Here is a 26,646-nt window from a genome sequence, read left to right as displayed (position 1 = left end):
AACTTGGAGTTTTGTTTATCTTTGTGACCATTTAGGAGATGGTAAGATGAGTGGTTTAAAGTTACATGTCTGTCCCCCCTATTATGTTTCACCCGTAAAGAGGACAGGCTGGTGGCCCTGAAAACAAGGTTGACACCTGCCAAACATCTCACTGCGGGGTTAAAGCACACCTGAAGTCAGAGGGATATGGAGGCTAACATATTGATTTCCCTTTAAAACGATCCAAATTGTCTGGCTGTCCTGCTAATTCTCTGCATGTAAAGCCCCATCTACACTATACATTTTCAATTCGATTCAATTTGACATGTCCGATCGGGATTCGATTCAATTCAATTTGCCATTGTTTTGCAATGGCAAAATGAATCGGATCCCGATCGGACATGTCGGATCGAATTGGACAAAAAAAATTGTGTGGTGTAGAAGGGACTTAATACTTTAGCCATAAACCCTTAACAAGCATGCAAATCAGATGTTTATAACGGACGTCTGACTGGACTGGCCACATGCTTGTTTCAGTTGTGTGATTCAGACACTGGTAAAGCCAGAAAGATCAGCAAGATGCCTGACAAATGGTATTGTTTAAAACAAATAAATATGGCAGCCACTATATTCCTCTCACTTCAGACGTCCTTTAAGGGGGTAGACATCTGGAAAGTATAGAAGAGAAGGACAGAGGCCATTGAGCACACTCCTGGGGAGTGGAGAGAGTCTGTTTCTCTCACTACAGGTTCATTTTAGAATTTGCCAAGAGATACTGTAATGCTGCCCGTGTTTAGAGTTTCCCTTATGCCTGGTACACACAACCAATTCTGATTGGCCAATCACTGGCCAATTTTACCATCTCCATGTAGCATGAGGGCCAAAAGATTTTGAATAAGTCTTCTGAAGAATAGTTTGTGTAGGTAAACTTTCATACTACATGAAAATGGTCAAATTGGCCAATCAAAATGGGATGTGTGTATGCACCTTAACTTTTAGTCCAGGTGATTGGTGTTCCCTTGGCAAGAAACATGGATAAATATTCCCATCAGAGACACAGACAGCACTAAAAAGTGACACGTCGTAACCCTATCCCTTTATTGTTTCTACGTTTTAGAACTTGTGTACACGGAAGTTTATTATTTTTGTATTTAATCTGCACAGATCTGAAAAGGAGAATTTATATGAGAAGTTATGGGGTGGTGCACTCCTCTGTATTAGCTGTGTTTTCTTTGCAAACTTAGATAGAAATCCCTTGTATACAAGCACTTAGAATTTGGCTGAAATTCAACTTGGGCTACACCCAGTAGGACTTATTTTATATTGACAGTATGCAGCGATTTCTACAGCCTCCAAGACAAGTCCTAATCTGCCAGGAGATATCTTTCGCTAGAGCTCTGATAAACTTATGAAGAGTCAGTGAAAATGGTATATAATGAACATCATGCACTCATAAATCCAACTCCCCTCATGCCTGTGTGAACAAATTATTATTATTTATTTATAAAGCGCCAACATATTACATGATGTTTATGTAATAAAAACATAATTCTTTAAAATTCAGTAAAGAGCTGCTGTATTTTACACACATTACTGATTTAAGGCTCTAGAATTCAGAGCAGAGTTACACAGTGTACAGACATTTTACTGCAGTTCAAAGTTCAATTCCAGTACAATAGAGAGAAGATCCTTACCCCTCCCAGCCTGTGATGTCAGCACTTCCTGGCTAAACGTGTAACACAACTCCTGGCAGTGGTTTGGCAATCTCATCTGTTACAAGACGGGGAACGTAGCACAGCGTGTGGGGACACTGCAGGCTGCTTTTGTCATATTGCAGATATTAGGCAGCATGGAAGCTATTAACCCCTCATATTACCCTGCCACAAGAGCAGTAAGTGTTGTAGCAAGCTGCATAAACTCTAAGATTGGTGGTCCATATCGACTGTATCAGCAGGAACGTGCGACAAGTGCCAGCAAAGAGGTGAGCATGACAGAACATTAGCAACCAATATAACCGGGGATACACTTGTGCAGCCTGAATGCAAAATGCTATAGCAATACAATCATTTCCTGTCCAAACTGCTTGCTGGGAAATGAATACTGATCACCCTTATGTGCCCTGCATATCCCTGGAGCCATTTGTCAAGTGGGGCCAGGTGTGAAGGGCAGAGGATGCCTGTTCTGACATCCCCCAAAAGCTCTGCTTTTACTAGATAAGCATAAACGTTTTCAGCAAAATTACAGTCTGGCATAACATACAATGAAAGCTGCAACTTGTTATTGCCCTGTCATCTGTGCTAATTTTCCCAGTGCCACAGTCTTGGAAGCTCCAGGCCAGAGACAGATGTGCACATTACATAAAAAGAAAAACAAACATGCTGCTGCTTACAATCAGTGCAGTTGTCAGCTAGAGGCTTCCTCCTTTGCTTGTTTTGCAAATTAAAGCCTACATTCACCTCTGCGTATAGCAAAGGAGAATGTGACACCGAGGAGAGCAGAGTGTGGGGCAGTTTCGGTTGGTTGCTCCAGGGTAAGGTAAAAAAATAAGTAAATGACATGGGGCAGCTATATTTGCGGTTTCTTAGGGACTGGGCTAGCGTTTCTTCTTTGGTAGTATATACAGTGCACGTGGCTATACTCCCTGCATAGCTTACGGTATATCACTCTCCCACAATGCTACTGTGAGGCAAACTGTGACTGTCACTGCCTACACAATCTCACCTGATGAGTTTCACTGGGGGCTTGTTCACGCTACAAGCAGTGCTGATGGGTTTGATGCACTGCATGTCCATAGGCTTTCGTTTCATCATTCACAGTGCATTACTGAGGGCTACCTTATAGAAGCCGATACATTTTCCTGTTGTAGTGTCGCTGCCGAAATGCAGCTGCAATCCTGCATACTTCAGTTCAGTGTATGGTGCATTTCAGAGAATGCAATCACCTATGGGTTGTAAGTAATAGCAAAGCCTAATGCAGACCTTGGATGTAAGGAATTGGTGTGCTTTCAATTAAATCCCTTCTACTATTCAACATTCTATGTATATGGGCAGGTATGGCTTTAGAGAACAGGCATCTGCCTGTTATTACAAATTCAAATCTTGACACTCATGCTTCCACTCCCAAGCACTATGTTGCTGAGGAAATGCTTGAAAAATGTCTGACTAATAATGTTGAGATTTGTTGACCATGCTAAAATAGTATAGCTACTAATTTACTGTAAAAAAAAAAAATCATAGCATAAAGATATTCACTTTTTCAGGAGTTGAGGCATTATAGGGAACATGAATTGAGAGGGATATTGTGGCTGACATATTTTGTTCCTTTTAAACAATACAAGCTGCCTGGCTGTCCTGCCGATCTCTCTGTCAGCAGTAGTGTCTGAATTACAACACCTGAAACATACTGTACATGCAGCAAATCCAGTCACTCTTCAGTCAGAAACATCTGATCTGCATGCTTGTTCGGGGTCTATGGCTAAATGTACTCAAAGTATTAGAGGCAGAAGATCAGCAGGACTGCCAGGCATCTGGTATTGTTCAAAAGGAAATAAATACGGCAGCCTCCATATCACCCTCACTTCTGGTTCCTTTTAAATGTCAGTTTGCTAAAGTACAGTTTTGAGAACATGCAACTTCACATATAGTAGTGGCATCATCATCTTCTATCAGATAGTTACTTTTAGGAATAAAGTTACAGGTGTTACAAAATCAAAATGTGTTCTCTTTCATACAGGTTATTCCAGGGGTGGGGAATAAATATCACCTGTCATTCCTAGTAAAAGATTATCTGAATGAGGTAAGTGCATGTTTATTTCAGATTAATGACATATATACACACTGCATTCCTGAGTGGTAACTTATAATACAAGTATCTTATGAATGCTCCGCAACCAAGACTTGTTCTATCATGGGTGCTGGCATAATTCCTAATGAGGGGTACTGGAGCTAGGACAATGCACCTGGATATGATACTCACCTCTTTCTAATGCTAGAACCATCCCTGTGCCTACTTCTAATAACCAAATGTATAGACTTTATGCTTTTAAATGAGGTCTTGTACACAGGATGGAAGTCCAAAGAACATATCTAAAGCCTCATCTACACAGTACAATTTTCCCATCAGATAGACGGATCTATTAGATAAATCTAATAAGAAATTGTATCGTGTGGAGATGTCCAATTGTTTCAGAGCAATTTTGCAATAGATTTTGCTTTGATAAGTACTCAAAATCTATTGCAAAATCTAACGCAATCCGATTGGAAATTATCTGATGCTGCTAATACACCATGAGATTTTTTGGCAGATAGATGGTTCAATAGATAATTTCCGACATGTCTGATCTGATTTTCGATCATTTTTCTGGTCGATTTCTCATACAAGTGAATGTATACCGATCGGAAAGTAAATCTGCCGAGAAAACTTTGTGTATTCCCAGCATGAAAGATCTGTCTAATAGATCTGATCTGATGGAAAACTGTGCTTGCTCTTTTAATCCTTTGAATGAACCAATAAATTGTATCCTGTTCACTCAAAACATTCAGTGTATAACAATGTAATGATAATAATGTAACAACTTATCCTTTATTACAGTCTCATACATATGGTAACAATGTAACGAGGGTAGTTCATGTAATGCAGTGGTCGTCAAACTAAGGCCCGCGGGCCGAATGTGGCCCCCTAAAGCTTTTTCACCCCCCCCCCCCACACACACAAAATTTATTACCTATCGCTGCGGTCAGCTACATCTTTAAATATTAGTAGTCTGCATATAGAATAGCAGTGCTGGCACCACCCATCCACATGGAAGCCAGAAAGCAGTAATTCGCTGGTTCCCAATCAAATTCCACATCAAGTGACACTGCTGTCCATTGCAGGTTGTCACCTGAGTATGCTTCACTCTCTAGCTCGTAAAGATTTCTACAACATTTTGTGTATACTCCAGCCCTCCAGCAGTCTGAAGTATGTTGACCCGGCCCTCGACCCAAAACGTTTGGGGACCCCTGATGTAATGGTTCAGCAGGTGGTTACTTACATTTGTTACAATGATGCCGGTACTTCCTCCCTTGGCAAACTCATGTCCTCTTTCGGCCTACAAGAACATCTGTATTCAGAAGACATTTACCCATCTACCATCTGATTCCCTTTGTCCTGAACAAATTCTCATGCTGCCCATCAGTGTTGTCACCCCCACCTTCAAAGCCTGCCCTGCACAAATCTCTAATTGTAGATAAAAGTTGCCCATTACTGGTACAATTTTGTCACTAAATGCAATATTTCGATGTGATTTGAATTATCAAATTGTATTGAAAATTTGCCATTTATGAAGGCAATCAATGAGAAACAATTCTTTGGTCTATTGCTTAATAGGATAAAATCGATCAGAAAGTTTGATTTTATGATCAAATTTGAAGTAAGAATCGTTCAGTAAATGTGAATAATCTATAATTACCTTCAGATTAGTTTCAACATTCAGATGAATCAAAAGTTCACATTTAGTGAAAAAGTTGTACCTTTAATGGGCACCTTAAATTGGTCCTTTTCCTCTCCACATAGGCAACTGTTATATCCAGAACATCTCATCTCTATGACCTGCGACTTCCACCTGTACAACCTTTACAAAATAAATCCCTTCTTAAAGGAGTCATCAGACTATTTATCCTACCCCCAGATCTACTTACCTGGGGCTTCCTCCAGCCCCTTGCAGCTGACATGTCCCATGCCGCAGCTCCGCATTCAGCCTCCGGCCCGGGTTCCCCACCGGTGTCTCGCCAGGCTGTCCTCTACTGTGCGTGCCGCAGCTGTCAATCCACAAATCCACGTTGTCCTGACTGTACTGCACATGCGCTGTAGTTCTGCGCCTGTGCAGTACAGTCCGGACATTGTGCTCTTGATTTACAGCGGCGCTCGGGCAGGCGCACTAGAGAATGTCGGCCCCTGCGCCGGCGGGGATCCCTTGCCAGCGGCTGAGAGCAGAGCTGCGGAGTGAGACATGTCAGCTGCAAGGGAGTGGAGGAAGCCCAGGTAAGTAGATCGGGGTGGTAGGATAAATAGCCTGATGACTCCTTTAAGCCTTAAACACATTAGATGAAACTCGGGCGAGAACTCCCACCTCTGCCAAGAATCTACCCCGTGTACAGCATTCCACGCTGCTCCCCAACACCTTGGCTAGTGATCAGCCGGCCGAAAGCATTGTTCTTCCCCACTCACCCTATCCACCATTGTGATATAACTCCCATGCTGCTCCGTTGGCCCTCCACCCCCGCATAGGAAGAGAACACCTCATTAGCCTACAGGCTAGTGATGTGTCTGTACAGCCTCGGTGCTGCAATGTCTTCTGAGGGATCATGTCCCCGATTCCTGCCGGGCGACATGCCTGGTACTTGTGTACGAAGCTTTATTCCCCAGAGAGCACCAGACTCCTGGTAAACATTCTCATCAACTTTTGTCTAGATTACTGTAACATTTTCCAATCTGATATTTCTCTATCTAGACTAGACTTGCTAGACCACTTACTGCTCCTCTCTTCAAATTTCAACACAGACTTCCAGTCCACATCAGAATCAAATTTAAACTGTTTCACTTTGCCTTTTAGTCGCTCCACTGCTCCTGACCCACCAACATTTCAGAGCTTATACTTACCGGTATATAGACCCCTAACTGCCTTCTCTGCTCTCCCAATGATCTGCTAATAACTTCCACACTAATAACCTCTTCCCATGTAACAAGGGCTCCAAGACTACTCTAGGCCTGCCCTGACACTTTGGAATCCCCTTCCTCATCCAATCAGGCTTGTTTCCACTTTTAGCGCATTTAATTAAACCCTCAAATCCCAGGGTTCCATTTCCCATTCCTAATGTATATTGTTCCTTAACCTCATAGATTGTAAGCCTGATTGGGTAAATTCCTCTCATCCTGTGCAGTGAGTAGTTATTACCGCTATGTATTATGCTGGTTTGTTATCTGCACCTTTTATTTTTTCCGTGCATAATGTTGGCAATTTGAACAAATTATAATAATATCTCGATCTTTCAATCTGTAGCCAGCAATTATAAACTGAACAGTCAAACAACACAAAATAAGTTATTAGCACACTGCTAAGTGATCTGCATAAGTACTTTCTGCATCATCTGCAGATACAACCTGATACCACTTTCACCTGCTGTACCTGAGTCTTCTGTAACAGGTTGGGGTAATCAAGTATGTCCTGAGAGAAAAGATTCCTGGCTCAAATTACCTGAAGCCAAATACACACAACACTCTCAACCTAAACTGAGGTTTCCAATCTAAATCCACATACTCCGGTCCCAAGCAAAGTCAGGATTGCAAAGTAACCATAAAATATCAATTTACTGGTACTGTATCTGTGGGTGGCACATATGCAAACTGTTGTAATTTATACACCATTCACCTGATTTGGATGTAAATACCCTCAAATTAAAGTTGACAGTCTGCAGTTAAAGCACATCCGTGTTCATTTAATTTCAAATCCATTGTGGTTGTATATGCAGTGTTCCCCAACCCTGTCTTCAAGACCCACCAACAGTGCATGTTTTGTAGAAATCCACAGAGGTAGTTAGTTATACACTAATTATCCACCTATGCATGTTTGTGGTTTCCTGCAAAACATGTACGGTTGGTGGGCCTTGAGGACAGGGTTGGCAAACTATGGTGTATAGGGCCAAAAATGTTAGAATTGTGTCGATGTCCCAATATTTACGGACCTGACTGTAGACTTTAATACAAAGCTTGCATGCAGAGAGTTAGAATACAATTACCAGTTACAACACAGTACTGTGAACAGGCCCAAAGCATTGTATGGGCAGTGAGATGACATGCAGAATTGTTCTGAAACACAACTGACCACTGTGAACAGGACCTGTATGTTGCGTGTTCCTCCCATTGCTTCCCCCAGTCCTAAAGTCAAATTTTCAGACAGGAATTGGCAGGCTTGCCGCAATGTTCCCTTCTATCACCCACCCATACCCTCTTCTTTCTTGCCCTATTCACACCCCCGAGGGGAGGAAATGGGAGGGTGATAGGAAGGAATATCGTAGCAAGTCTGGGGGGAATAAGGAGAGGAACAGACAATGGAAAGAGGTATGTGGATCCACCATGAACATACCTCTGTGCTTACATTAGATAGCTTTGCTGGGGTCAGCTGCCCTTTCACTCTGTAATGAACTCGTAAGCAAATAATTATTTGTGGAGTTCTGCTTGTACAGGGTCTTGAAGTTTATACTGTGCCCAATCAAGAATCATAAGTGTACAAACAATATAATGCTGTTACTATATAAACACAGCACAGCCACCATGTGATGATGAGAACTTATCCCTGAGAGGGCACATATAGAGTGGGGCTGCACTTTAAAGGAAACAGAAAGGAGAGGAATAAAGAATACGCCATTCCTTTTTTTTTTATGCCATCTGCTGCCTATTGCGCTGATTCTCCTCCTCTAATGTACTGAGAGACCAGAATGATTATGTGGATCAGATGATCTGTCTCAGCTAGCCATACGTTTATTGCAGGTCTGTGACTAACTAGACAGAAGACAAATGATCGGCACAATGGCTGCGCAATGGCATTTTAAAACTGGACTGCCATATGACAGCCTCTGTATTTCCTATTAATTACTTATGGTACTTTTTGAAGTCTCCACAGCAACCTGAGATGGAGTGCAATGCCACAGTCACATATCACGCTGACAAGAAAACGCCTCCAGACGTCACCTATACCTTAAAACCAGAGCCGCAGAACTGCACCGCAAGCAAAGACCAAGAGTTTTACCAAAGAATGCTGAAGGCTAAACAGCCGCTTGAGGAAGAAGACATCCCAGGTACACCTGCACATTCCTACTTTACAAAGTTATCAACAGGACTAATCTAACTGTCATCTTATGTGAACTTTCAGATACATTTGGAAACGTAGCACCAGATATGGAGCCTGTATGGCACCTGGGCGTGGCTGCCACTAGTTTTGTGAAATGGAAATACTCTACAGAAGAGACACTCTTCAGTATGACAGTTATTCAAAGTGTTAAGCAGCTGGTAAGTGTCCCCTATACTCCACATCAAGTAAGCAAAATCATGCGGATTTAGGGCCGGTTCATACTAGAGAAGAAGAATAAGAAACACGATATGTGTTCTGTCGATTTTGTATCTGCTTGCAACAATTTCACTGTCCGCACCGAAAAAGTGTCCTGCATCGATCACGTCCACCTGTATGCATCACCGGTCACCTGTCCTGAGGCCGCTCAGTCCATCTATATTCAGCCCGCAGCATGGGGCTCTCCATAGGCGGCATTAGGTCAATTCTCCCTAGCAACCGGGAGAATTTTCATTAGTCCTCCATTGCAGCCCAATGGAGATCCCCCAGCCACTGGGCTGTGCACGAGGGGTGGCAATTGGCAGTGGGACACAAGTATTACGTCACAGTGGCGATCTGCCTAGCCTACTGAGAATGGACAGGGTCTGTTCTCATAGGCTTTCACTGCATATATTTTCCCGTCCAGTCCAGGAAAATATGCCAAGTTCGGACTCTGCACAACCCCGCAAGCAGATCCATATTTTTCTTTTTTTTAGACACGACAAATAACATTTATATTGTGCGGCAGCCACTAGAGAACGCTCATTAGGCAGTAGCAGTGTTAGGGTGTCTAGCCCAAGGACCCTTTTCTGAAAAGAAGCTGGCTTACTGAACAGGAGCAGCTGAAATTTGAACAGGGCAGAGCCCTTAACCATAACACTATCCAGCCACTGCTGGAGGCGGATCCTAATGTTAAAAATAGGATCCGCCTCTAGTGTTATGGTTAAGGGCTAAGCTGAGCTTAAAAAAACGTCCCGAACGGGTACTTTTTTTTAAAGCAAGTGTGAACCGGCTTCGATGTGCTATTCAGCTGTTTCTCCATTACGGTTTTTCAACTACTGATGCTAACCCTCCTCATCAATGCCCAACTCTAACCTTTAACTTGTTGCTGATAACACTAACTTTCCCTTACCCTGTTACAAACCACTTTCATCAGCACCTAACCTTAAGGGCTTGTTCACACCTAGGGTGTTTTGCAGTTTATTGAGCGCTGGCGCCCTGAAATCGCTAGTGCAATAATTCCTTATGGGACAGTTCATATCAGCGTGTCTCGTCCGCTTTCCGCTCAGTAAAGCGCAGCCTGTACCATTTTCGGGGCGATCTTGCTACAATGGAAGGTATAGGAAAAACACAAAATTTTAGATGTGAACAAAGCCTTAAGGCTCATACACACATCAGACTATAGTCTTTTGAAAATGAAAGATCACAGACCAATTTTACCACCCTGCATGTAGTATGAGAGCCATACCTTCACAGTCTATTCTATGGAGCTGAACTCCCCATCAGACAGAAATCTTTGCAAGATGCTGCACACACAGATGCTGTACACATTCAAAACTAAAGATCAGTATCTGCAAAAGATCTGTTCCTGCAAATTGCATTCATAGTCTATGATAACTGCAGATCCTCATACACACCTTGTTTAACAGACATTCATCTGCAGATCAGATTCACCAGGATGGATTTTCAGATCTGCAGATGATTGTCTGATCTGCAGATGAATGTCTGTTAAACAAGGTGTGTATGATGATCTGCAGATATCATAGACTATGAATGCAATTTGCAGGAACTGATCTTTGGCATGAACAGATCTTTTGCAGATACTGATCTGTTGAATGTGTACAGCATCTTTGTGTGCAGCATCTTGCAAAGATTTCTGTCTGATGGGTAGTTCAGCTCAATAGAATAGACTGTGTAGAGTATGGCTCTCATACTACATGGAAGGGGGTAAAATTAGCCTGTGATCTTTCATTTTCCAAAGACTATAGTCTGATGTGTGTATGAGCCTTTACAGTAGCTATTCAGCACGAGGCGTCACACTAAACTTCTGCCAATACATGAACCAAAAACAATGTGACGCAGGGGTGAGAGGGTCATACATGTCAAACATTTCAGCTCAATAGGTATCTAGAAGTTAAACATTTTCAGAGTAATGAGAAAAAAAATGATTAATTTTAAATGAAACCACAAATCTTGCTCATATGAACAAAGACACTAAATGGTTAGGTTTACAGATAATTACTCATGAGGATTTTGTTTTTTATAGATGAGAGAAGACAAGCTGGAATTGCATTACCATATGCTGATCCATGACATGGTCTCCGAGGTAAATATAAAATGCCAATAATAATGTATGTGTTGTGTACTCAACAATGTCAGTGCCATGAACCATTATAGATATTTGCCTTGAATAGACTATTCGGTTTGTAGGAGATCAGGTAAATGACCAATATCTTTCAGGTAGCAACTATTTGCCTGATCTACCACTTTGCACCATTAGATATTAGACAATCAGGCCAAGGATCACAATGTATAATCCAGTAATTTAGCAAATCAGGTTCACAATGTATTAAAGGGAACCTTTATATGGATGTTTCCTTTTAAACAATACCAGTTGCTTGTCAGTCCTTCTGATCTCTTTGGCTGCAGTATTGGCTGAATCACACACCTGAAACAAGCATGCAGCTAATCCAGTCTGACTTCGGTCAGAGCACCTGATCTGCATGCTTGTTGAGGGCCTGTGGCTGAAAGTATTAGAGACACAGGATCAGTAGGAGAGTGAGGCAACTGGAATTATTTTAAAAGGGAAAATCCATATACTTCTCAGTTTAGGTTCCATTTAAAAAACCTTTCCAATTCATTTTTTGCAATTCATTTTTTTTTCAGGTGTGCAGTAAAGGTGCTGGTGCTATGCCAAATATTTTTGAGCAACATCGACCCTAGCAGCAGCCATGTTTGTCTATTTCTGACTATGGCCCAGTGAACACCGGGCGGATCCGCCGGACGAATCCGCCTGAAAATCCGCGTGGCTAATGCACCTCTATGGGCTGGTGCACACCGGCGGTTTGAGGTTTTTAGCAAGCCGCAAACGTGCCTCTTGCTGCACGTTTGCGGTTTGCTTAAAACCTCAAACCGCCGATGTGCACCAGCCCATAGAGATGCATTAGCCATGCGGATGATGATGCGGCTGGCGGATCACATACAAAATCCGCTCGGTGTGCACCCGGCAAATATCGGCTCTCTGCTCCCAAAACCACTAGCGTTTTGACGATCTGCTAGTGGTTTTGGTGTGCACTGGGCCAGAGTCAGACATTGGGCCTCCCAAATGCTTATGTCAGATATAGTTCAAGGAAGGATTGAAAAGGGTTAAAAACCCAGGATAACACAACAGCCATGTTGTTTTTTTCCCCATTATTTAAGAAGGGCAAAAAAATCAGATCCAGGAAATTATAGACCTGTAAGTTTAACATCAGTTGTATGCAAACTATTTGAGGGGTTACTAAGAGATACTATACATAACTTCATAGTAGAAAATAATCTTATTTCTCAGCATCAACATGGGTTTACTAAAGACAGGTCCTGTTTGACTAACATGCTCAGCTTTTATGAGGTAGTGAATGCTAATATGGATATTGGGAATGCTGTAGATGTGATATACTTGGACTTTGCAAAGGCCTGTTCCTCACAAAAGTCTGGTGCAAAAGATGAGGATGCAAGGACTGGGGAAGAGTCTGTGTGCATGGATAGGGAACTGGCTAATGGACAGAAAACAAAGAGTTGTGGTCAATGGATCGTACTCAAAATGGGAGACTGTTAGCAGTGGGGTCCCACAGGGGTCTGTACTGGGTCCAGTGCTCTTCAATTTATTTATTAATGACCTAGTAGATGCAGTAGTGAGCAATGTTGCTATTTTTGCAGATGATACAAAATTGTGCAGAATCATCAACTCTCAAGAAGATAGGGACATATTGCAACAAGATCTGGATAGGATGGCTATATGGGCACATAAATGGCAGATGAAATTCAATGTTGAAAAATGTAAAGTCATGCATTTTGGTCGTACCAATGGTCTAGCACCATACAAAATAAATGGGATACAGTTGGGGACATCAAACTTGGAGAAGGACTTAGGAGTACTCATCGACAACAAGTTAAATAATCATACTCAATGCCAAGCCGCTGCAGCTAAAGCTAACAAAATTTTGGGATGCATTAAAAGGGAAATAAAAACTCGAGATGCTAGCATAATATTGCCCATGTTTAACTCTCTAGTAAGGCCACATCTGGAATATGGAATTCACTTCTGGGCACCACATTACAAAAAAGATATTGCAGTTTTAGAGCAGGTGCAGAGACAAGCAACAGAATTGATACGTGGGATGGAAGGTCTCACTTACCAAGAAAGGTTAGATAAACTGGGTTTATTTAGTCTAGAGAAAAGACGCCTTAGAGGAGATCTAATTAACATGTATAAATACATCAGAGGGCAATATAATAGCTTGGCGGATGAGCTTTTTGTCCCTAGGCCTTCTCAAAGGACTAGAGGACATGATCTGCGCATGGAGGAAAAACGTTTTAGCCATTTATTTAGGAAAGGGTTCTTTACAGTAAGAGTGATTAAGATGTGGAATGCATTGCCACAGGAAGTCGTTATGGCAAACCCTATACCTGCATTTAAAGGGGGCTTAGATGCTTTCCTTGCGTTGAAAGACATCCATGGCTACAATTACTAGGTAATGCCTAATGATGTTGATCCAGGGATTACTAGGTAATGCCTAATGATGTTGATCCAGGGATTTTTATCTGATTGCCATCTGGAGTCGGGAAGGAATTTTTCCCTTTTGGGGCTAATTGGACCATGCCTTGTAAGGGTTTTTTTCACCTTCCTATGGATCAACAGGGATATGTGAGGGAGCAGGCTGAAGTTGTACTTTGTACTGGTTGAACTCGATGGACGTATGTCTTTTTTCAACCATAATAACTATGTAAGCAGCATTTTTCAAATGTGAATAAAGAGGTTAAAGAGCAACTCCAAACCTAGATTTGAACTTTATCGCAATCAGTAGCCGATACCCCCTTTTACATGATAAATATAATGCTTTTCACAAACAGACCATCAGGGGGCGCTGTATGACTGATTTTGTGCTGAAATCCCTCCCACAAGAAGCTCTGAGTACCGCGGTACTGTGGGCAAAGTGCCACAATGTAACAATGTTCACAGACAGGAATTAGCTGTTTACAGCTGTCTCTAACAGCCAAAACAGCTAGGAGCAGCTACATAACCTGCCCACAGTAAAAATGTCACCATGTAATAAATGTCAGAATGTAAATCGGGGAGAGGAAAGATTTTACAATGAGCAAACACTGACTAAATCATTTATACATAATTATGGTAAAAAATGAAGCACTTTTTTTACTACATTATTTTCACTGGAGTTCCCCTTTAACCTCTACAGTCTCTTATCGCCCCCCCCCCCCCCCCCCCCCGAGACCCCGTGCGCTGCCTGGCCAAACAGTGCCAGGCAGAGCTGAGGGGTGGATCGGGACTCCCTCTGACGTCACGACGTCGATGACGTCATTGCGCCCGGGGGAAGCCCTAAAGGAAATCCCGTTCAGAATGGGATTTCCAGATGGGCCTGATCGCCTGAGGCGATCAGAGGAGGTGGGGGGATGCCGCTGCTCAGTGGCTATCATGTAGCTAGCGCTAGGCTAGCTACATGACTTAAAAAAAATATAAAAATAGTGCTGCACTGCCTCCCTGGCGGATTTAATTGACCGCCAGGGAGGTTAAAAGGCAATAAATATGGCACCCTCCATATCAATCACAACTCGGGTTCACTTTAACAGTCAAAGGTATGAATGAGTGCACAGATATACTCAAGCAGGTTGTGGGAGGACCTGCAGGGGATGCAGGCTCACGTAGCTTTGTACTGAGCCAAGCAGTACAATACTAGCAAATCATCAGTTAGATGCTAATTTTTCCAATTCACATGTACATTTTAAAAAAATGTATGCAGTTCAGAATTGAGGAAATCAAAATCAGCAGGAAGAGCATCTGATTGGTCCAATTCTGGATCATGATTGTTTTGCTGATTGCCTGCACAATATTTGGAGTATTTGCGGACGTAACCGAAAGATGGTGGTAGTGAAAATAGAAGGAAGCATGATTGCATTTCAGCACGATTTTGCATGCAATTGTGTTTTCCTAGTGGAAAAGGACCCTTACTGTAATTTGGACATTTATTTGAATAAGTTCAAATTAATCTTTTAGGGTGTAGGTTCTCATTCTGTCTTTCATATTAAAATCCTGACAATCCTCATAATTACAGGAAATGATTCCCTGGCTGATAGAAATGACGTGGAGCCCGTCAGAAGGAGTGAAAATAAAAAATGAGAAACGGCTGCCCAAGAAATATGAAGAAACCAACTGATGAACCATGAAAAGCAACAGAGTTAAACTGAACTTTATGGTCACTAAAAGTAAACTTACGGCACTTTTGTGGTGACGGTCTCCCGAAACGCGACTTTTGGTTTACCCATGGTACAAGGACAACCGTATTCTCTCTCCATCCGCTGGCAAACAGAATAATGAAAAGATGAAGATATAAGAAAGTGATAAAAATTGCAATAAAATTCAATTAATTTCAAAATATTAAATTACAACCAGGATTCTCTCTGAAGATTTTTCTGGGGCCCCAAGCTCCTTAGTTACGCCACTGCCAGTGTATACTGCACTATGTCCCATTAGATCCTTCAATAGAGTTATCTGGTTTGAGATAAGTGCTCTGCTTTTGACCTCAGTCGGCAGAACTCGTTGTGCTGTAAATTCTTTGAATGCTTTGCTCTCTCTCCCTAGCAGAAAATATAGAAACTGAAAGCAGAAGTCTTCTGTAATTGTCTCACACAGCCTCCTAGTGTCAGGTTCCTATAAATACACATCCAGCAGTACTAATTAGAAGCAAGAAAATGTAACAAATACAAAAATGTGCCACAATAAATTGGCTTGGAGCACTTGCAAGCCTCTAAATAAAATTGGCTCCTAAGGAGTTAAATTGGAACTTCACCAATAAAGGTGGACTTGTTCAGGGTTTATGGCTAAAAGTAAAAGAGGCAGAAGATCAGCAGGGCAGCCAGGCAACTGGTATTGCTTAAAAAAAAACAAAAAAACAAAAAAACAAACAGCCTCCACATCCCTCTTGTAGTAACTGTCCTTTAAATCAGTTAGGAAAAAAAAAAAAAACATCTAGAGAAAAGACGCCTTAGAGGAGATCTAATTAACATGTATAAATACATCAGAGGGCAATATAATAGCTTGGCGGATGAGCTTTTTGTCCCTAGGCCTTCTCAAAGGACTAGAGGACATGATCTGCGCATGGAGGAAAAACGTTTTAGCCACTTATTTAGGAAAGGGTTCTTTACAGTAAGAGTGATTAAGATGTGGAATGCATTGCCACAGGAAGTCGTTATGGCAAACTCTATACCTGCATTTAAAGGGGGCTTAGATGCTTTCCTTGGGTTGAATGACATCCATGGCTACAATTACTAGGTAAGGCCTAATGATGTTGATCCAGGGATTTTATCTGATTGCCATCTGGAGTCGGGATGGAATTTTTCCCTTTTGGGGCCAATTGGACCATGCCTTGTAAGGGTTTTTTTCGCCTTCCTCTGGATCAACAGGGATATGTGAGGGAGCAGGCTGGAGTTGTACTTTGTACTGGTTGAACTCGATGGACGTATGTCTTTTTTTCAACCAAAATAACTATGTAACTATGTAACTATGGTTGTCCTTTAAGGGTGTTCTGGTGCACCGGGCACACAGCAGCACGTGGTGCTTATGTTACCTGTGAATAGATTTCCAGGTGCAGCTCTCCCATGCCAGACACAATAGTCTCTTTGCTCTCATTGTCAAAGTGCACTCTAAAAGTTGGATCTTCTCGAGTGAACCTATTGATTCCTTTGGAAAACTTATCCAAATCATTCTATAAAAGAAAAAAAAAAAATAGTCAGCATTAGGATATATGGTGTTTTATTTTTCATTCGCCAAATCACACAAGTAATGTTTTATGCTAGCTACACATGCACTTACAGAAAATAATTTTCCATATTTCATGAGAATTTTCAGTCTTATTTTTCGTGCAATGGGCTATAGGTATTTGATGCTGGGTTAAAATGCTTTACTGTATATTCCTGCGTATAAGACTACTTTTTAACCCTTGAAAATCTTCTGAAAAGTTGGGGGTCGTCTTATACGCCGGGTTTCATTGATGCCGGGTGATACGCCCTATCCTGTTACCGCCTCTCAGATTTCTCTGCTGAGGGAGCGCAATCTATTCTTCCATACCGCTCTGATAAACAGGTAGATAAGGAGAGCTGACCAGTCTACTTAAGGAGAGTTGACCAGTGCAACAAGTCAATTGACTATATACTGTTATATACTGGGTAACACGTACAGTACAGCACCAGTATCTGTTCATACACAGCACCAGTACATGATTTTTTTATTTTTATTTTAATTTGGTGTGCTTTGGAAGAGGGGTAGTCTTATACGGCGAGTATATCCCAAGCTCTATATTTTAACTGGAAAAGTTGGGGGGTCGTCTTATACGCCCAGTCGTCTTATACGCCGGAATATACGGTATATCTGATATTCATTAAAAATGAAGTTACAATCAAAATAATTGGTATCTGCCTCACTATAGTAAAACTCAAAAAAACAACAACACAACAAAACTTTCCAGCTAGTCTGATTGTCTCTTGTCAATGCAAAAAAAAGCAAGTGTTTTCACCTATTGCAACTATTAACACAGATGAACAACCTCTGCTCTGTGATTGGCTAGTTTTAATGTGACACACGTTCATGGTATGCAGTTGTTTAACCACTTGAGGACCCACCCTTTACCCCCCTTTAAGGACCAGCGCTGTTGTAGCTGATCTGTGCTGGGTGGGCTCTGCAGCCCCCAGCACAGATGAGCGTGCAGGCAGAGCGACCAGATCGCCCCCCTTTTTTCCCCACTAGGGGGATGATGTGCTGGGGGGGTCTGATCGCTCCTGCCTGCCGGGTGTTGCGGGGGGGGCACCTCAAAGCCCCCCTCCGCGGCGAAATCCTCCCCCTCCCTCTCCTACCTGGCCCCCCCTTGGAGATCAGGGCTGCACAGGACGCTATCCGTCCTGTGCAGCCAGTGACGGGACGTCCCCTGTCACATGGCGGCAATCCCCGGCCGCTGATTGGCCGGGGATCGCTGATCTGCCTTACGGCGCTGCTGCGCAGCAGCGCCGTACAAATGTAAACAAAGCGGATTATTTCCGCTTGTGTTTACATTTAGCCTGCGAGCCGCCATCGGCGGCCCGCAGGCTATTCACGGAGCCCCCCGCCGTGAATTGACAGGAAGCAGCCGCTCGCACGAGCGGCTGCTTCCTGATTAATCAGCCTGCAGCTGCCACTTTGCCGACGCGCGGTATGAGTGCGCGGTCGGCAAGTGGTTAAGGAGAGGAAATAATGTTTTCACTGTATGAAGGGGGCAACTCGCCTAAGCCAGCTCCTCTCTACTGAAGCATTCCATCTTCGGACACTTCTAAACCAACCACATGTCCGCTCTGAAGGAGGAAGTGTGAGAAGATAGAGTGCAGCATGGAGCGCATCAGAAGAGAGGCAGAGGCTTAGGCGAGTTAACCCCCATATACACAGCCCACATTCCCCGCACACTCTGTGATGACTTTGCTTGTCGCAAAACCATTTTCTCTCAACCTTACTGGGGACTAGAGTACCTACCTTCACATACAAAAATGCAAATTGAACAGAAGGAGCGGACAGTATACCCTCCATTCTGAGTACAAGCTTCTTTTCAGCAAGGCAATGTTCCTTAAAAACAGACTTAACCAATTTTATAATAGCACGCAACACAGGCGAAGGAAATTTCCCTGTCTATTATTTTCCCTGTCTGTTATTTTACAACACACTGAAACTTTGCAACTTTTTCACACTTACAGACTGAGACTGTACACAGCAATACTAAGACAAATGAATAAAAAACTGTAGATAGCCTGTTTCTGCTAAAGCAGTTTACCTTGTTGACTGGCTTCATTGCAACAGAGATGACTGGATCTGGTACATGAATGGACTCCTACAATCACAGAAAGAATCAGTACCAACAAAATGTCCCATGAATATTATAACAAACACAATATTTTAAGCTAACTATAATGCACAGGGGACATTTTAAAAAAAAAAGTGCAGTTAAAGGGCCAGGTTCCACTACAAAACTATTCTTAACATTTTATTCAAGGATTTTGAAGAACTGTGCGATTTTGCTGCATTCCTTCTAGCTTACCATTGCCGCCAAGACCTCTAGGCACAGGAATAGCTTCTTCCCTTCTGCTGTCAATTCTCTGAACTCTATTCTCACTCTCCCTACTTGAGTGCGCCGAAACACCTTACGTAATCTGTAGCAAACTTTTTGGGTCAAAATTTCTAAATTGTGAAATCGTTATGGTGGTATTATTGCAGGGAAAGGTTGAAATGTTGATTTCTGCAGATGCTTAATTGTTCAAGTTGGTATTGTATTTGCACTATATTTTTGTTTGTATTGTATAGTATATGACTTTTCATTCCCCAGCTCATGTATTACATTTATTGTTAGATCGACAGCAGGGGGACAACAAACATTACCAACTTCACTGTGTACTGACCGCTACTGACTGCTAGAAGCACAGTGTTCACCCCAGAAAGGTTTTCCAGCCGGGTGTTATGAAATAGTAGCCGGGTGGCATGAAAAAAGTAGCCGGGTGGGGAGAGATGAGAGAATGCAGGGCCGGTGCTTCTGTGTGCAACTCTGCTTACAGCATAGGAGGTGGTGAGCTAAAAGAGCCTGGGGAGAAATCTGCACTTTTACACAAAACAAACAATGTATTTGTAAGGTCCTCACTTCACAGGCCTAACAAAATAACTCTACAAGCACAAATGCAGGGCTGTGGAGTCGGTCCAAAAATCCACCGACTCCGACTCCTCAGTTTAGGATTCCACCGACTCCGACTCCTCGACTCCGACTCCTCTAATTTGCATATTACAATTTTGTTGATTAAAAGTATGTAACATGAAATTTGTCTCTTAACTGCCAACGCTTAGGAATTTTACAAGACAACTGAAGTGAGAAGGATATGTAGACTACTATATTTATTCCCTTTAGACTAAAACTAGTCCTTGGTAAGAGTACTTGTAAAAGGTACAAACCGGAACAAAGAACATCTATCAGGCCCTAGGCAATGTAAGTGTGGGTACATCTAAGAATGATGTGCAGGTACTCTGCAGGGGAATGAGGAGATTGTAAAAGACAACACCTCTGTGTTCATTGTGCACAGCATTCTCAGTGGATTCCCTGCAGCTCTGTGGGGAGTGCATATGTAGAGTATAGTACTACTGTGTAACAAAGTAAACCTGAGACAGATGAAATTAAAGTTTTATATATACCTGGGGCTTCTTCCAGCCGCCTTCAGGATAATCAGTCCCTCGTTGTCCTCCTCCACCACCTGGATCTTCTGCTATGAGTCCAGGTACTTGAGCCAGTTGGGCGTAGTGCGCATGTACACACTCCGCCGCCAGGAGCATACTACACCTGTGCAGCACTATTGCGCAGGTGCAGAATGTTCCTGGCTGTGGGAGCGGCATGCGGCCGGACAGCGCTGACTGGCTGAATTACCAGGACTCATAGCAGAAGATCCGGGTGGTGGAGGACAGCGAGGGACTGATTAGCCTGAAGGGGGCTGGAGGAAGCCCCAGGTATGTATAAAACTTTACTTTTCATCCGTCTCAGTTACCCTTTAATTTGTAGTCACCAAACCAAATTTTAACAACATATCAAATTATTTGATTTCATCAGCAAAGGGAGTGCATACATTTGCATAAATCAGCATCAATGCAGAATTATTTCCATCTCGTTGACCATCTCTATTAGTGACACGGCTACACATCAGGCTTTATACTTACAGCATAGATGTTATTTCGTATATATAAGAGATTCCTGTGTACACATCATATATACAGTCACAATCAGATATGTATATCTGACCTTAAAAATACGGGGACTGCTTTATTGAAGCAGCACAAGTAACTAATTTTGATTGGTTTATTTCATTTTTGTGGACTAAGCACAGCTATTACTGTATATATACATTATTTTTAATGACTATTATCTGAAAAATAGAACATTTTATCATATTTTCTATTTTAATTACAGTTACAAATTCATTAGGAGTCGGAGTCGGTGCATTTTTTCCCGACTCCGGGCACCCAAAATTGCCCGACTCCACGACTCCGACTCGACAGCCCTGCACAAATGTGCACACTAGTCTGGCTGTAATAATAACTTCACTGTAACATATTTTCACAGCATAATGCTTACCATAGAGAGATTGACATTGGACTTGGTGGTAAAGGTATCTCCACTCGCGCAGTCAATCCCAAACAATGCACAGATGTCCCCTGAATAGACCTCCTCTACATCCTTAAAAAAGACAGGAGTTATATTAAGCAATTTGGGTATGTAAGCTTGTAATACAGAAAACAGCTGCTGATTTGTCAGCAATAAAACAATACAGTACTTTCACTCATGCCAAATGAATGTGCCTGAAAAAGTGCAAGTTGATTGTGCATTGAGCTGACTACATATTGCAGCACCATGGCTCTTTCCAGATTGACAATTGTTCACTTGTGCATGCATCATTTAGGTAGATGTACATTTCCACAAGCTTTAGCAAGTCTGACAAGCCCATATCCAGGCACAGAGAATGTTCATTATGTATTTGTAGATATGCAATCAGAGAGCTACAGATTTCACAATAGTCGCACATGGGGAAAGATTAACAGTGCACCTGAACACTTGCAGAGGACAGAAGGAAAACAGAGAAATGCACCCTCTGTGTATTTAGAGAGTTTAGCCTGTCTGATCTCTCCTCATCTGTGACTGATCAAAAGTTGTAATTTGATCTCTCACCTGTGACAGCTGACTGCCATGGCAGATAAGCTAATTGGTATACACAGGACGTGAAGAATATGTCTACTTCCATGAAAGCAGGAAGTAGGCACAATGCAGATTTATTGCAGGATTTGTATTAGCTGTTACAAATAATTGTTTTTCTTTAAAGGTTATTATGCTGCTGCATATCTTTTGGAGCAGAGAGGAAGTTCTGAGGGTCAGGTCTGCTTTAAGGCAGGGTTCACATTTGCACAAAATGCATGCATTGTCACATATTGTGAAAACACTTATTGCAGCACAGTCAATGTATTTCTATAGGCCTTCTGTATGTTCCACACACGTTTTCTAGTTTCTGCATTATTACCGTGTTAAAGTGATACTCAAGAAAATAATATATATATATATATATATATATATATATATATATATATATATATATATATATATATATATATATATATATATATATATATATATATATATATATATATATATATATATATATATATATATATATATATATATATACTCTCACATATGGAGAGGAAAGGCTCTGATCTCATAGAGCCTTCCCAGTCCTCTCTCTGTGTTCTCAGTACAGGGCTGTCACCATTGTTGCAGGTATTTGACCAACTGGGACCGGGGATCCTCAGGAGACTATGGAAGCACTCCTCCCTGAGTGCTTCCAAAGATGGGCGACTCCATACTGCGCATGCGGGAGCGGGCACTTGTGAATGCGCAGTACCGAGCCTCCTGTCTTCAGAAGTACTTGGGGACATGAGTGCTTCCAAAGGCTCCTGAACAGGGGGGCAGCAATGGAACGAGCACATCGAGAGAGGAGAGGGATGGCCCTATGACAGCTATTTTCAACCGGGGTTCCCTCCAGGGGTTCTGTGTCAATTTGACACTTCCGTGGGACACAACAGTCCCACTTTCCCCATTTCTGCGGGACAATATAGTCCCGCTTCTGCATCCATCTGCAGCAGCGGCGGAGGGATTCCTTCATTCTGCTTCGAGTGATGCGGCGGATGGATCTGTAAAGCAGCCGCATCACCCAAAGTCAGGTCTAGAGTTCGGGCATGCGCGGGTGTTCAAACAAGATCCCAGCTTCAAGGAGGAAAGGACATCTGATGGTAAGTATGGGTTTTTTTGGTTTTATTTTTTCCACACGGATACCAATGATTTTATTGGAAATATGGCCACACAAAAAAGGTTGAGAAAGGCTGCTCTATGAGATCCTGAACAGTCATTCTCCACAGGTGAGCTGCCTTTTTCCCCCCACAGTTGTTAAAAAAAAAAAAGAAAAACTGACATCTTGGCACTACATGTTACAGATATTACATCCTTCTTCAGGTGTTATCCGTAACATGTAGTGTGCACATGTTCCTAATACAGCAAAATTCATTGCAGCCAGTGGTGTGCCGTCTCGTGTCTATTTGGGTACTTCCTGAAGCCGTAGGAGCAATCCGGCTGAGGCAAGGCACCGGCTAGTTACAGGTTCAGTGGACCTGTCACACGTGTTCTCCAGGCATCTACTGTGTGTGGAAATATGCATTATGTAAAGGGAATTAACTGTCAGCCTCTATATCTCTTTCATCTCAGGTTCCGCAGTAACAGGACGCTATAGCGGGTGTCAGCGCGTACAAAGATACGTGTTGACACCTGCTATAGCGTCCTGTTACCGCGGTAACACGTGTAATGATACGCGTGGCAGCCCGCCGACTTTGAGTCGGCGAAAACAAACCTAGCTGCCGGCGGGGGACCAGAGGATCCAGGAGTGACGTTGAGGGCACAGTGCGGCTGCAGGGGGCTGGTAAAAGCCCCAGGTAAGTGAAACTCATTTTTTTCTAGGGTTTAGGTTTCCTTTAAAGGGATACTGTAGGGGGGTCGTGGGAAAATGAGTTGAACTTACTCTAATGGTCCCCTGCAGGCATCCTGTGCCTGTGCAGCCACTCACCGATGCTCCGGCCCCACCTCTGGTTCACTTCTGGAATTTCAGACTTTAAAGAGACTCCGTAACAAAAATTGCATCCTGTTTTTTATCATCCTACAAGTTCCAAAAGCTATTCTAATGTGTTCTAGCTTACTGCAGCACTTTATACTATCACTGTCTCTGTAATAAATCAACTTCTCTCTCTCTTGTCAGACTTGTCAGCCTGTGTCTGGAAGGCTGCCAAGTTCTTCAGTGTTGTGGTTCTGCTATGAACTCCCCCTTCCAGGCCCCTGTATGCACACTGCCTGTGTGTTGTTTAGGATTAGAGCAGCTTCTCTCTTCTCTCTTATCTTTTACAAGCTGGCTAAATCGTCCTCTGAGCTGGCTGGGCTTTCACATACTTAGGAATTACAGACAAGGGCAAAGCTGTTTGCAGGAAGAAACAAGCAGCCTGAAACTTCAGTGCATGAGAACAGGGGGAAAGAAACACACAAATAATATCTTGAGATTCAAAAGGAAGGCTGTATACAGCCTGCTTGTGTATGAATGTATTTTCTATGTGTGGACATACTGTACATCAACCTACTTCCTGTTTTGGTGGCCATTTTGTTTGTTTATAAACAAACTTTTTAAAACTGTTTTTAACCACTTTTAATGCGGCGAGGAGCGGCGAAATTGTGTCAGAGGGCAATAGGAGATGTCCCCTAACGCACTGGTATGTTTACTTTTGTGCGATTTTAACAATACAGATTCTCTTTAAAGTCTGAAAACCACTGCGCCTGCGTTGCCGTGTCCTCGCTCCCGCTGATGTCACCAGGAGCGTACTGCGCAGGCACAGACCATACTGGGCCTGCGCAGTACGCTCCTGGTGACATCAGCGGGAGCGAGGACACGGCAACGCAGGGGCAGTGGTTTTCAGACTTTAAAGTCTGAAATTCCAGAAGTGAACCGGAGGTGGGGCCGGAGCATCGGTGAGTGGCTGTAGGGGCACAGGATGTCTGCGGGGGACCATTAGAAGCCCCGGGTAAGTTCAACTCATTTTCCCCCGACCCCCCCTACAGTATTCCTTTAAGGAATCATCTTGAGTGATAACCACCTCAAATGGTTTTCTAGCAAGGATGTACCCTCATGCCAATTATAGCCCAACAACTACATTAATAAAATGGATTACAAAACAGCCAAGGTAAACCTGAGGTGCGAAACATTTTAAAAGTTATGCATACCTGCATAATTTGTAAGGTGCCCAGACACTATGTGGCCCATGAGGCCCGGTTCACACTTGCGTTGAAATGGCAAACGGATCCGTGAAAACGAATCTGATCACCAGTAGATCGGATCCGTTTTTACTCCGTTACCACTCTGTTTCTGTTCCGTCTTCCCCCACCCCCAGTGGATATTTCTTCACTAGAGTGAAGAAACGTTCCGTTTTCTCACTGCCCCCAATGCAGTGCTTCAGCTTCCATTTCCGTTGGGCTCAGCGGTCCGGAAAAATTGCTGCAGAACCAAAGTTGCGTTCCATTTGGCAGTTTGTGCAGACTGGATCCATTTGAATGGACGGATGTGAACGGATCCATAGGTTAGCATTGGATCCATTCTCATCTGTTCTGATCTGCGAACGAAACGTTTTTCTAACACCAGTGTGAACCGGCTCTTACTGTGTCCAGCCCATGCTACTCTACATGCTGCAGCTATAATCATATTATTTGCTCTAGTGGGAGCTTAAAGGGATACTGTAGGGGGGTCGGGGGAAAATGAGTTGAACTTACCCGGGGCTTCTAACGGTCCCCCGCAGACATCCTGTGTTGGCGCAGCCACTCACCGATGCTCCGGCCCAGTCTCCGGTTCACTTCTGGAATTTCAGACTTTAAAGTCTGAAAACCACTGCGCCTGCGTTGCCATGTCCTCGATCCCGCTGATGTCATCAAGAGCGCACAGTGCAGGCCCAGTATGGTCTGTGTCTGCGCAGTACACTCCTGGTGACATTGGGGGGAGCGAGGACACGGGCGTGCAGGCGCAGTGGTTTTCTGACTTTAAAGCCAGAAATTCCAGAAGTGAACTGGAGGCGGGGCCGGAGCATCAGTGAGTGGCTGCGCCAACACAGGATGTCTGCGGGGGACCATTAGAAGCCCCGGGTAAGTTCAGCTCATTTCCCCCCGACCCCCTACAGTATCCCTTTAAGGGCGCATGCTCTGTCCACTCCGCACACACTCCAGAGAGTTGTGTGCAGCAGCCGTCAGCAGGATCATCCTGGGTATGTGTGGTACCAAACCATGCATGCCCAGGACTCTCTGACATGGCTGCTCTGTACAGCCATGGACAGCACATTCACCCCACTCCACCAGGAACCAGTCGGAGCTGTGAACATGGCCAACAGCTGTAGCATAGAGAGCAGGCCAGGTACAAAGAGGCCACGCAGTGTCTGGAAAACTTACAGATTATGGAGGAATGCATACCTTTGAAAATTTGTATCAGCTCAGGTACACTTTAAATGGAGAAATCCTTTCATTTGTCTAATAATTGGTTACTAACCAACCACTAAACTATGTTCTGAAATAAGTTATCATGAATATCTAAGTGTCTATGTCTCGACAGTATAGCACTTTACCCACCTCCATTACGTCAGCATGAAGGCGAACCAGCCTCTGTACTCGCACTTTCTTCCCGGTCCTTGTATTATAGATATAATCAGACTTCTTCAGCATTCCCTGGTACACTCGAACATATGTTAGTTGGCCAAAGCGACCAGCCTGCAAGAGACAACAACATAAAGACACAGGTATGCATTGCATAGTCACTTCCCTGAAGGCCTTCTCCATATCATAGTTTCTGAAAATCCTGGCAAGTGATGTCACACACATCTACATTGCTCTGCCCAGCTTTTCCTGTGCAAAGAGTCCTATGGG

At 43.1% G+C, this 26,646-nt stretch overlaps 2 protein-coding genes across 3 annotated transcripts in view; one reads left to right on the top strand and one right to left on the bottom strand.

Annotated features, from left to right (window-relative positions):
• The window catches only part of GFM1 (G elongation factor mitochondrial 1), a 74,875-nt gene that overhangs the window by 22,285 nt on the left and 25,944 nt on the right, over positions 1-26,646 (bottom strand). Inside the window, exons 9-13 of the mRNA XM_068280912.1 lie at positions 26,353-26,490; positions 21,238-21,339; positions 18,907-18,963; positions 16,684-16,821; positions 15,333-15,415 (exon numbers count right to left, since the gene is read on the bottom strand). Coding sequence (XP_068137013.1) covers positions 15,333-15,415; positions 16,684-16,821; positions 18,907-18,963; positions 21,238-21,339; positions 26,353-26,490 — 518 coding nt within the window. The remainder of the gene's footprint in view (positions 1-15,332; positions 15,416-16,683; positions 16,822-18,906; positions 18,964-21,237; positions 21,340-26,352; positions 26,491-26,646) is intronic.
• On the top strand, positions 487-15,505 carry LXN (latexin). Of its 2 annotated transcripts, none has more exons than XM_068280917.1 (6): positions 487-572; positions 3,712-3,774; positions 8,630-8,813; positions 8,888-9,024; positions 11,109-11,168; positions 15,172-15,505. In XM_068280917.1, the coding sequence occupies exons 1-6, from the start codon at positions 570-572 to the stop codon at positions 15,271-15,273; spliced, it is 549 nt and encodes a 182-aa protein (XP_068137018.1). In that variant the 5' UTR covers positions 487-569; the 3' UTR covers positions 15,274-15,505. The 2 variants fall into 2 exon arrangements, with proteins under 2 accessions (XP_068137018.1, XP_068137017.1); XM_068280916.1 differs by lacking the exon at positions 487-572 and adding an exon at positions 1,713-1,960.

This window comes from Hyperolius riggenbachi, chromosome 4, assembly GCF_040937935.1.
Source record: "Hyperolius riggenbachi isolate aHypRig1 chromosome 4, aHypRig1.pri, whole genome shotgun sequence".
Lineage (NCBI taxonomy): Eukaryota > Metazoa > Chordata > Amphibia > Anura > Hyperoliidae > Hyperolius > Hyperolius riggenbachi.
Note: the sequence above shows the minus strand (reverse complement) of the source record. Positions and strands in the feature narration are given on the sequence as shown.